Below are 12,131 nucleotides of genomic sequence, written 5' to 3' on the forward strand. Positions count from 1 at the left end.
ATTTTTCCTTTTTCTTCTATTTTTTCCCGCCTATTTTTTAGTGGTCTTATTACAAGTAATAAAGTTCAAGCATTGATGACAAAGGGCTGTTACAATTGAATTAGAGGGCACATTGGTTTTGGTAACCTAACCTCTGAGCTCATTGTTTATGTCAGTAGATGCCAACCTTTAACTCCCTCACGCTTTGTAAACAGTCACAGCATGCTTTTCATAACCATAAGACTTTGACAAAATTAGTTAGGGTTTGATAGCAATGCTAAAAACTTGGCCAGGTCTTGAGGGGAAAAACAGAATGCGAAATTGCATAAATAAATAAATAAATCATTTTCTCCACTTTTCACATTTTCTGTGTGGGCGTACACAAACTAAATCAATAAATCAATCAAACACAAAAGACTGAAGGTTTAATTATTATTATATATGTCCTTATAATTATGTATTTTCTGCACTTTTAGTTTTGTAATATTTTTAAGTACAATTAAGTTCTCATATTTAATCGAGTTGGGTCATTCTAGTCCGCAGTGTAGATGGGCAAGTGTAAATTACAAAGACTTAATTGTACCTAAAAATATTACTGTAGACTAAAATGATCCAATTTGACCAAATATGATGACTTAATTGTACCTAAAAATATTAGAAGGACTAAAAAAACAGAAAGTACACAATTATAGGGACTTGTAAGGCAATTAAACCAAGACTAAAATAATATTAGAGCACCTGTTCCACAGATATTTATATATATATATTATCTCAAGAAATTATGAGCAATTATAAATATTCAGAGATGAAAAGTAAAATATATATATATATATATATATATGCAAGGATATGAAAACATAGGACAAATATTTGTTGGTAAACTGTCTCCTGAATAACACACTAAAACATGTCAATAACATCGCAAATCAAATACTACCATGACATAATTTCCACTGAATGTAACCACTATCAAGTTAATGAAAATGAGATTGTTACAATTCAACTTTCAATAATAAAATCAAAGAGTAAAAAGCACAATATTATCATGGAGTGGCCATTGCGATGGAGTATTTTTTATCAGGCGATCTATTTGGATAACAAGAGATGGACTTTAACAGAAGTACTGACCTGTGCATGGTGAAGCTTTCCCAAAGACAATTAATGAGTTGATTGCCTAATTTACTTAACTTTCTTTTCTTTCTTCACTGCCGGCTTTTGGTACAGTAGTATCTGACTCACGATCGTTCCATTCGTCAGGACGCCAAGTACAGAACCCAAAGTCACTTTCATAGGAGTCAAGAGAAACGATGTCGCATGTTTGAGGGATGCATGATTAAATTAGAAGAGTTAGCTTGCATGAGCATATGCAAGTAGCAAGTATTGTTCCATAGCTATGTGCTTATCACTCTGTATGTAGAAAAGATTCAATGCGTCTAACATATGAGAGCTCAGAACTTTAAGAACATAATCACTAATATGAAACATAAATGCACTGTATAAGTTCTTGACAAACAAGCAGAAAGAAGCTAGATCTGAAATGATGTTAACAAACAAAATATTAAAGTGCATGATAAAATCCTCTGTAACATTAGTTATGACCACAGTCTAAATATTAAGAAGATGGCATACCTAACCTACTCAAAATAGGACCCAGACTTTATCATCAATTCATTAGAGGATTTTAATGCCAAATATTATGAACCAAAATTTATACTAATCATGACAATTGCAAATTCTAAACCTCCAGTGTCTGCCTGCCTTTAAGAAAGGTACCTTCATACTGGACAAAATCCCAAATAATCACAATTAACAGAATCTCATACCCACAGTTATCACGATTCAAAATTAGTATCAGGGTTAATTATATTAGCTTCAATTTCATGAGCAAAGCCTATCTGAACTTAAAAAAGCACATAATTTTCAAGAGACAGACGAATATATGGAACACTTGAAAAAATAAAAAAGGCGGAGAAAGAGGGCCAAATTTCGGTTATTGGGGGTAGAATCAAACCCCAATGCAACCACACAAAGAGAGAGAGAGAGAGAGAGATATCTATATAACCATGAAAAAGTTAGTCAGTCAATATCAGGGACTAGAAAATTGTAGATGTAACCAAACATTACCACACAATGGCAAGCAAGAATATTTTATTTGAAAATTCCAATAGGGATGAAAAGCACAGTATTTTAAAAAGCAGTGATCCATGTTGGATTTTCTATCTTAAAAATGCCTTTCTAAGGAACTTAAGTTTTAAATCCTTTGGTCATTACCTTGATCAATCTAATGCCACATCATCAAAAAGCAATGTCAATTGTCCAAAAATTGAGGATTAGCCCTATGCTAACACAATATGCAATTTGACAGTTAAAGTAATTGAAGACACCATGACACCTAAAATCTATCCAAAAGAAGCATAATACAGAAAGTCTGCTGCATTATTTGATCACAAATATGATTAAACTTCAACAGAAATAAGAGAAAATTTTTCAAAACATAACCAATAAAGGAAAGAATGGAATTTCATTGTCAAGATTGATAGCATGCTTGAATTTAAAAGAACTAATGCCACCATGCACACCCATACCGGGGGAAACACACACAAAGGATACCACTCAAGGGAGCCTGTTCTTGGATGCTAGTAAATACTCTCACTGCAAAAGAGAGAAACGAGATTGGTAGAAATAAGCAACTTTATGAACTAAAATCATTCAAACATAAGAAAATTTACTGCTCATGATTAGACTCAGGTCATTTATTAAGAAAATGTGTGTGTGTGTGTGTTTTCCTTGAAGCTGGTCATACAAATCAGAAGACACTATAAGTGCAAGTTACTGACCCATTGAACCAGCAAAGTTCATCAAGCATGTCAAGAAGCTAAGCTCTCCTGTGCTTTTGTTCTGCAGTAAGAAACAATGTTGTCAAACTAATGACATTAGAACTTGATAACTTTCTAGAGTATTTTCAACAATGTAACCAAATTTCAAAATTCAAAGCATATAGAACAAAAATAATTGAAAGGCAAAGTTTATTGCTGAAAAACAACACACATGAAAGGAGGGAATAGACCATCAAAATTGATATAAATAATCATGTTGAAAGTACTTAAACAAACTAAAGTTTCGTCTATTTAGATCTGAAATGTATAGATAAATAGTTCAAACACGAACTGCCCTTGCATGTGTTTCTGTCCAAAAGTTACTTCAATCACAGAAATGCAGATAAATTTATTTTATCAAAATTTTGTTCATATAAAACTTTACAAGTGCAATTATGCCTGGGCCTGAAAATCTGATTTCTAATGGATACCAATATTTGCAAATCCAATATTAGAATTTGCAGCATCTATCTTTAATTTTGGCTGTATCAAGTTAACAACAAAGAGGAGAAAACAATATGAAGTGCAACAAAATCAACATTGTCAAGGGCGCAAGGTGCACCCTAGGCGTTGGGATCCTTATATTGCCCGTGGTGCGACGTGCAAAAAAAGCATTCGCCCAAGTGAAGTAAGGCGCATGCACACACAATGTATATATATGTATATATATATATAATAAGATTCAACATTAATATAAGATGATAATGATCTTAATTACATCTCAAGATTGTTTTAAGACTAATGACTTTGAAGTTTGACTCGTTCTTCCTAAATTCTATTCTAAATATAACTAATTAAAAATCATTATCAGATTCAAATTTATCTTCAAAGTGAAGGAAGATTAACCAGCAAACTTCTTTTCATACTTAACAACTAGCTAGGTTATAAAATTACTTAGAAAATAGTAATGGACTCTGTTTGTAAGAGAATTACTACTTTTTAAGTCATTTATGAAGTTTTAATTAAAGTTTTAAATTTTAAAGCACAATAAATTAACTTTAAAAAAATGAAAAACCCAACAACTCTTCAATGAGGTGAACCTCAAACAAAGGCGCACAAAAGTCCAAAAGGCTTGAGCCTCATTAAAGGTGCCTAGCTTGAACAGTATAGAGGCGCATACCCATTTTGCGCTGTGCCTTAGTACCTAGGTGTCTTAAAAAATAAAAATAAAAATAAAAATAAATTAAAAAAAAATATATTCAAAAAATTTGTTCTTAATATTTGAGTGAGCTGTGAGCTGCCCAATTCACAGACAAGCAAAATAAGAAGATCTGTTCAAATTTTTACGCCCTAAGACTACTCTCTTCTGTTATACACAAAAACTTATATAAAATAGTCATAAGTAAGTTGATACACATAAAAAAACGTAAAAGTAATTCCAATGAGATGAATTCTTTTCTTTCCACCTATTTTTTTTAAGTGCAAGTTCAAGTGATATAGCTGGCTTCCATTTTGTAGACTATTATGCCAAAATCTGACGCTAGATGCAATTGAATGACTAAATTATTGTGAATAGAAACCATCTCTCATTAGATGAAAAGGAAATATGAAAATGACTTACTTTGTAGTTTTCCCATATTTGGGGAACCCTTGCAAAGAAAAATATTGCATGTTGAGATGCCTGCAACAAACATCCAAGGATTAGAGCAATTTTGAATATTTTGTAGAAAAGGACAATCAGTCTAGAGAAAATTTTGAATAATTTGTAGAAAAGAACAATCAGTCTCCGAAATAGCTTATAGTGTTTAACACAGCAGAAACGGGACAAATGATTAGAGGCAGAAAGTAGGAACCACTTACATAAAGTGCTTCAAAAAGAATGGGGTCTATTTGACCAGCTAAAATTGTAGGTGCTACAGCACAATATCTAACAGACAGTTATTCAAGGAAAAACCACCAGATATAATCAGTTTAGCAGCCATATAAATACTAGGAAAAATATCACAAAAATGTTAAGGATACAGTAAGGCCCGGATCCATATTGTGATCCCAATTGGCTGAGAATAATAATACATAATGGCAACAAGAATTATAGCTGCAAAGAGCATAAACAATATAAACTTGTTAAACTCAACATTATACAAGGACTATCAGAATAATAAGAGCATACTGCAATTATATGCAAGAATTCTGAGTGCATACACAAAGGCATTCATCAAACCATGTTTGATCAGTTATAAAATATACCTTGGATTAGAAGAAAAGCAAGTTCCCCATAAGCAGAAAATGGGAGACCTTTATGCAGGCAATAAGACAAAGCAATCGTATAACCAACAACTTCAAGCTCAAATGCCATAAGGCTAAGACCCCTGATGCTGCTGTGCTTCAGAATTTTAAGTATCTGAACCAGAATAAAAATTTTAAACAGTGATGGACTGCATTATGATTGATATCATAGACAACAGAACACAATATAAACAACAAAGACATACATTGATGGAAAAGAAATATTTTTTTAGGTTTTAATTCTATGCACAAGATGTCCTTGCTTAGTAAGAGAAACCCAACATATTAATCTCATGAGAAAATCATACATCCAAAACTAAAACACAGATAAATGCATGAATCTAAATTTCCATAGGTAACAAAAGTGAGATATTTTCATGAGATGTAAGCTTCAATAACGAATCATGCTTTTATACAAAAAGTAATTAACCTGTTTCTAATGAATAAGACACAACATCTGAACACATTTAAATGGAAATTAATTTAGAAAACATAAATAAGCAAATTACTTATGATGGCACAAAAAAACATGTTATATTAATAATAATGGTGTGCTTGGCTGTGGTTGGAATGAATTGAGATAAATTGGAATAGAAGTTTGGAATTTAAATTTATCCATGTGGTTCAGCTTGGTTAACGCTAACAAAAACAAAAACCTTTCAGTTGAAGTTTGAACTATGGAAACAGATCATGTAATGACTCTTACCCTAATTAGTTTCCTCTTTATAAATTAAAATTGATATTACTTTCAACCATTTCCAATATAATCTTTGAGTTCTTCCATAGTTATTAAAAACATGCTTGAAGTCCGCCTCAGACTCCAACTTAAACGCTTCGGAGCCTCAAAGGCACAGGACATTAAAAAGGTGCCCCAAGGCACGTGCCCGGCCTAGAGGCTCGAGGCGATTTGAGGCACGCCTTAGTAAAGTGTAGTCTTTTTTTTTTTTTTAAAGTTTTTAAGAGCTTGATAAATTTAAGCCATTAGACAATCTACAAATTAAATCTCAACCCTTAAATACAAAAGTTTTTTTTTTTATTTTTTCAGCATTTAAGAGTTGGATACATATGGCCGTTAAATAATCATCAAATTAAATCTCGACCCTTTTAAACAAAATATTTTTTTAATTTATTTTTATTTCTTAAGAACTAGATAAATATAAGACATTAGATAATATCAAATTAAATCTTAATATTCACTTCAAGTGTTAGGTCAAGTGCAAAAAAGGTCTTTTGATAAAAGAAAAAGAAAGCTTATTGATTCTCCTAGACTTGGCCATGAGGAGTCTAAATTTGAAGGAGAAGAATACCAAGATAAGGAGGATGAATATGAGAATGAGTGGGAGAATAATAATGAAGAAAATGATGAAGCTATTGAACTTGATAGCATTTAGGATTTTCTAGCATAATAGTATTTCTTAATAGTAGTAGAGTAGTAGTAAATCCGAATCATAATAGTATTTCTTAATAATAGTAAAGTATGGTAGTGTAATGTTTTTTTGCTACATCACTAATGTGCTATTTCGCTCTATATACGTTTTATCCAAGTTTGAACTTTAAACTTTGACTTTTCTTATTTTATGTAACTTTAGTATTTATTATGAATTTTATGATTTTTTAACTTCTTTTAAATTTTTTTGCGTCTTGCTTTGCAAAAGTGTGCACCTAGGCAATTTGACCCCTTAGCACCTTGAAACTCCTTGCACTTTTAAGAACTATGAGCTCCTCTGGTTTTACAACGGTTCTAGCTTATTTTGCAAAGTTAATTTAGGTATCCCATTCAATTGAATGACACATGATCCAATGAAGAACAATACTAGACTACCAGGCAATATTTAATAGATCTAAACTAGTAAAAGGATAGTTAGACTGTGGATTGGAAATTTGGTACAAACTGTTTAATCAGAGGCTAATCAGCAATCACTATAACATGAAAGTTTGACTGAAGGGTATATGATATTGCTTCTATATTTATCTTACTCTGAAAGACTCTTATGTATGCCATGTTTGATAGCATACAAGTGATGTGGGATAAAACTACCAAATTACTCATTTATCGTGTCCACTTTCCTCTTTTTCTTATGTAATTTAAATGACTTTCTATATAAATCCACAAAAACAAACAAAACCAATGAATGAATAATATCACCTTAAAGGGACATAAAGGAATGACACCGAAAGTCAGATTGCCAACAGTTTCCATGATGGCAAATATCTTCAATCAAGATAGCGAAAACTTGGAACTTTACCATGCCACATTTGTAGATCCACCCCACTTTGACTTCACCCTTATACTTAGACTACATGTTTCTTGCACCCATAACGTGAAGTTGGTGATGACATCGAAACAATATTAATAATTCTTAGATGTCAACTAGAAAAATTACCTATCAATTGTCAAAGTAAACTAGGACCTTTGCAAATAAAACACATATTAACTTGGCACTTTAACATGCCACATTTGCCGACTTAACCCACTCTGATTCCACTCTTATGCTTAGACCTCATGTTTCTTGCACCCTCATCAAGGAGGTGATCATGGCATTCAAATCAATATCAATTCTAAGATGGCAACTGGAAAATGTACCTAGATCTCTTAAAAGAAGACAGATATAACTTGCAGTGTTAGCATCTCAATTTTTGTATGTCCACCCCCTCCTATTTCGACTACTATTAGCCTATATTTTCTTAGACCGTTAAACTAAGAGTAGATCGTAGATCAACAAAGCAATAGGACTTCTTATACGACAGCTGGCAAGCATACCTGTCATACTATAAAAAGCTAATATCTCTGCAAATAAGACAGATTTAACTTGCCATTAAACATGCCAAATTTTGTACAGCCATTCAACTGATTTTCACCACTACTCTTAGCTTCTTGCACCCTTAGAGTTGATCAAAGGACCAAAATAAATTCTTATATGCAAACTGGCAAACATACCTATAATATACCTATTAATTGGTATAGAAAGCTAAGATCTCTTTGAATAAGACAGATATAAGTAGGTGCTTCACATGACAAACTTTGTAAATCCACCACACTGAGCTATATAACTATACTCAGCCTATAATTTTCTTGTACAAACTCAGCACTGGTCAAGGCCGTAGACCCATAGAAATTCTTAGATGCCAACTGGCAAACATACCTATCAATTATTATAGAAGGCTATGATTTTCTATCATTTTAATAATTCTGTATAAGATGTTGAAAAAAAAAGTAGGCACAAACCTGCAATATCCTAATCTAATGTACAAATAGGATTTTCAACTCTTAAAGCATAGAGCCAGGGAATTTTCCTTAACGAGTTTCTTTTCATTCAACTAATACTAGAACACATATGCCACCTCACCTAGGATGACAAAAGTTCTAAATGGGATCTCCTCTTAACAATTTTTAACAATGTTATCATACCATATAAGTGAACTACATGACATATACCAATAAATGTAAAATTTACATCAAAATTAATAAGTCAAAACATATACTTTTGCATACTGATAACAGCCTTCTGTCAAAACACTTTCAGGGAGAACCTCCTCCACCATATTCATCAGATCACAATCAACCAAAAAAAGGAAGCTCATTTGACATCCACATTAACATCAGGTCATAGTCTTCAACAAATTCCGTTCCACATGCCTCTATTAGTCCGATTACCAAGAATTTCAACTTGAAGTAACGATTCTATAACTTCATTTTAAAGATGTTCAACTTATTTATTAACATCATCAATTCACAAGAAAAAAAAAAAACCCCTAGATTCATCGCTAATGGATCACAAAAATCAAAGCATCAAAACCAAAGAATCAAAAGAAACAGAATAAAAAGGCAAGATCAAGGAGAATTCATACCTGGGGGAGCTTAACAGTGGTGGAGGCAGCGACGATGCAGTAGCCAAGGATCTTGGAGATGAGAGGCAGCAAACACTGCTTTTCCGGGAACTGGCCGGCGGTGAGCGATCCCATCACGCAAGTCAGATTCAACCCCAGGATCTCCATCTCCATCTTCCCTTACCTTGCCGATAAGGGCTCGATTCGAGCCTCGTGGATGACCTAAACTTTGGATGCCGTGCCGGAAGAGCTCGACAGGCGGCTTGCCTTTGGTCTCAGTAGAGACCACGAGGGAGAAGATGGAGATCTAGGGCTTGGGAGTGGACTGGCGGGCTCGGCGCTCGGAAAGCAAGAAAAAGGAGAAGGGGGAAGAGGAAGAGGAATGTGTGTACTTAAATAAATAAATAAATAAATAAATATTTGTAAGTTATTTAAAAGTCAATGGGTAAATTAGTTTTGGTAGAGGTAAAAATAAATAATGTAAATAATTATAAATAATAAAAGAAAGGAAAGAAAGAAAAATGTGATATATATATATATAGGAATAATGTATAATAGATAAAATAAAAATAAATAATAAATGTATTTAATAATTGAGAAAAATATATAGATATGTAGAAAAAAAGTAAAATGTAACAAAATTCAATCTTTCTTGCTGACAATAAAAATGAATAAATAATAAATTATAAGGTGGTTCTTTTTGTCTTTTTCAATGTGAGACAAAGATATACATCCTCACAAGTAATGCTAACTAGAATGAAAGCATTGGGGATTAATGCTTTACGGATGAAGTAATTAATGCCATAGTGGGATCCTTTAACATCTGTGTCATAACAAAAAAAACAAAATCAAGAATGGGAATTTAGGGGTTGTGTTGGTTAGCTGCAAGTGAAATTACATATAAAAGACTGTTTGGTAACCTCCAAATAGATGTAGGTAGATGTACAAAATGTTTTATATGTAAAACTATATTTGGTTGCTTGTAAAATTATTTTACATGTAAAATATTTTACTAAGAGCCTTGTTTTGCAGGATGCTCACTTACAGCTTCTCAATACTTCATCATTCCAAACATTTCCATTGCTTTCCAAAGAATATAAGCTTATAGAAACCGAAGGGATCTCAAAGCTCTAAAGAGCCGACAGAGAATGCCGCCACTACAGCAAAGGTTCAACGAGAAACAGTGTTTGAAAAAGAGGCCCTACCTAACAACCGTCTCACGTAACCTCCCTTTCTTCTACAACCCTAGTTTTTCCGTAGCCGCTTCAAGCTCCGCTTCGGTAACCATCGTAGTAGGAACCACCAACGGTGGAGTCAATGCGCCACTGCCAACGTTGTTGCTACTTTCGTCTTCATCGTCCAAATCGGGATCGGGATTGGGGTCGGGATCAGGTCGGCTAGGGCTAGCATTGTCGTCACAGGTGGGGAGGAGTTGGTGTTGGGGGTTGTTGAGGAGGAGGGATTGGGCTTCGTCGTACTCTCGAGTGGTGGTGTGGAGAAAAGAGAAGAGGTGCTACGCTGATGATGCTGATGTAGTGCCCCAATTAAACTTTTTAAAAAAAATAATTAAAAAATAATTATTAATTATTGAGAAATAATTATTAATTATTGAGATAGAAAATTTAATTAGTTTTAAAAAATAAATTTAATGAAATTAAATTTTTAGAATTTCATTAGATTGAGTCATTGAGATAAACTGATGTTGACGGTGTGTCCCAATTAAAAAAATAATTAAACTTTTTAGAAATTCATTAGATTGAAATAAATTAGTTTAAAAATGAAATAAATTAGTTTAAATCAACTAATTTTTTTAATCAACTAATTAGTTTAAAAAATGAATTTAATGAAATTAATTATTTTAGTTTAAATTATTTTTTATGAATAATAATAATAATAATAATAATAATAATAATAATAATAGTAGTAGTAGTAGGGGGTAATATCACACATTCACTTATATGGTAACCATATCTTTTAACTTACATTAAACCAAACAAATAAAAAGTAAATGTAGCATTTCTAATTACAGCAAACCAAACAAAAATGATGTAAATTAAAATGCAGCATTTTCACTTACACTGTAATTCCACTTACATATAATTTCATTTACAGGCAACCAAACAACCCCTAAGTGAAGTTACAATATAAGTGAAAATATCGTATTTTAATTTACAACATAGCTGTTTGGTTTGTTGTAACTTGTAATGTTGTATTTGTGTTTTGGCTGTTCGGTTTGATGTAAACAAAGGGGTATAATTACCATGTAAGTAAAATGGTAAGATTACCCTTTTTACATATTGTTAACACTAGTTATTTAATATTATTTATAAAATCTTTTAATTATATACTATGTTTCAATTTTATTCCTAAAAATTACTAATTACTTTAACTCTCATTATTTAAGGTTAATGCTAATTTAAAAATTTTATCCATATTCAAAAAATAAAAATAAAGGAATTTAGCATAAAACAACAACACTCCTACAAAGATCAGTAACATCCTTCAAAAGCACACACATAGAATCAAAAACAAAAATTTGATCTTCTCAAAGAGCACTCGCTAAGCACCCATCAAACTTCGAAATAAGAAATTCACAACAATATTGCTCAACATGCATTTCATCAAACACCTCGAGTGTATTAACATTCAACAACCATCAACATAGAATCAAGAAACAACAACTGCTAGCGAATGTGAAATCATGCAATCAAAAATAAATATTTGGATTATTTTCAAACAGGCATTCCATCAAACATTTCAAGTGCATTACCATTAACACAAAAATCCACCGGAGAAGAAGAAATAACACTTGAAATTCCCAGACGTAATCCAGCAAAATTAAGAAAAAACTTAAAACATTGCACAACATTATATAACCATTTCCATATTAAACCAAAAAAACCTCTTATCAGGTTTGGATTCAGAGGCGGTGGAGAGGCCGATGAGGAGATTAGCGAAGGTGCCGATGATGTACTTGTGAGCTTGGCGCAGCCCGCGAGGCTTAAGCAGAGGGCAGCGACCATCTTTTCCATGGATCGGCGGAAGTCGGCGTAAGGGTCGGGGGAAGAAAGTGGGGACGGCGAGGCCGGAAGAGCCAAGGGGATGGTGGCGGAGTCGACAATGGCGGTGGCAAGGTCAAGTTGGGTTTCGGATTCAAAGATAGAGGTGTGGAGGGTGGGAGTGGTGATTATAAGGGTTATGTTTTACAGTATTTCCACTTAC

The 12,131-nt window shown here is 32.9% G+C and overlaps 1 protein-coding gene across 1 annotated transcript; it reads right to left on the bottom strand.

Moving 5' to 3' along the window:
• Window positions 1-829: 829 nt before the first annotated feature.
• Window positions 830-9,286, bottom strand: LOC120276360 (mannose-P-dolichol utilization defect 1 protein homolog 2). The gene is made up of 8 exons (XM_039283085.1): window positions 8,931-9,286; window positions 5,043-5,196; window positions 4,818-4,890; window positions 4,656-4,722; window positions 4,417-4,476; window positions 2,817-2,877; window positions 2,590-2,631; window positions 830-1,262 (listed from the first exon to the last, which is right to left on the bottom strand). Exons 1-8 carry the CDS (start codon window positions 9,081-9,083, stop codon window positions 1,159-1,161), a joined length of 714 nt encoding a protein of 237 aa, XP_039139019.1. The 5' UTR covers window positions 9,084-9,286; the 3' UTR covers window positions 830-1,158.
• Window positions 9,287-12,131: the final 2,845 nt, after the last annotated feature.

The sequence above is a fragment of the Dioscorea cayenensis genome, chromosome 14 (genome assembly GCF_009730915.1).
Source record: "Dioscorea cayenensis subsp. rotundata cultivar TDr96_F1 chromosome 14, TDr96_F1_v2_PseudoChromosome.rev07_lg8_w22 25.fasta, whole genome shotgun sequence".
NCBI lineage: Eukaryota > Viridiplantae > Streptophyta > Magnoliopsida > Dioscoreales > Dioscoreaceae > Dioscorea > Dioscorea cayenensis.

What these genes read in the sequence shown, in the direction of transcription:
- LOC120276360 (XM_039283085.1), bottom strand. Translation starts at nt 9,083, where the DNA reads ATGGAGATGGAGATCCTGGGGTTGAATCTGACTTGCGTGATGGGATCG. An exon ending in CCACTGTTAAGCTCCCCCAG is followed by an intron (nt 5,197 to 8,930) that starts GTATGAATTCTC and finishes ATTCTGGTTCAG; the next exon opens with ATACTTAAAATTCTGAAGCA. An exon ending in GAACTTTGCTGGTTCAATGG is followed by an intron (nt 2,632 to 2,816) that starts GTCAGTAACTTG and finishes TCTCTTTTGCAG; the next exon opens with TGAGAGTATTTACTAGCATC.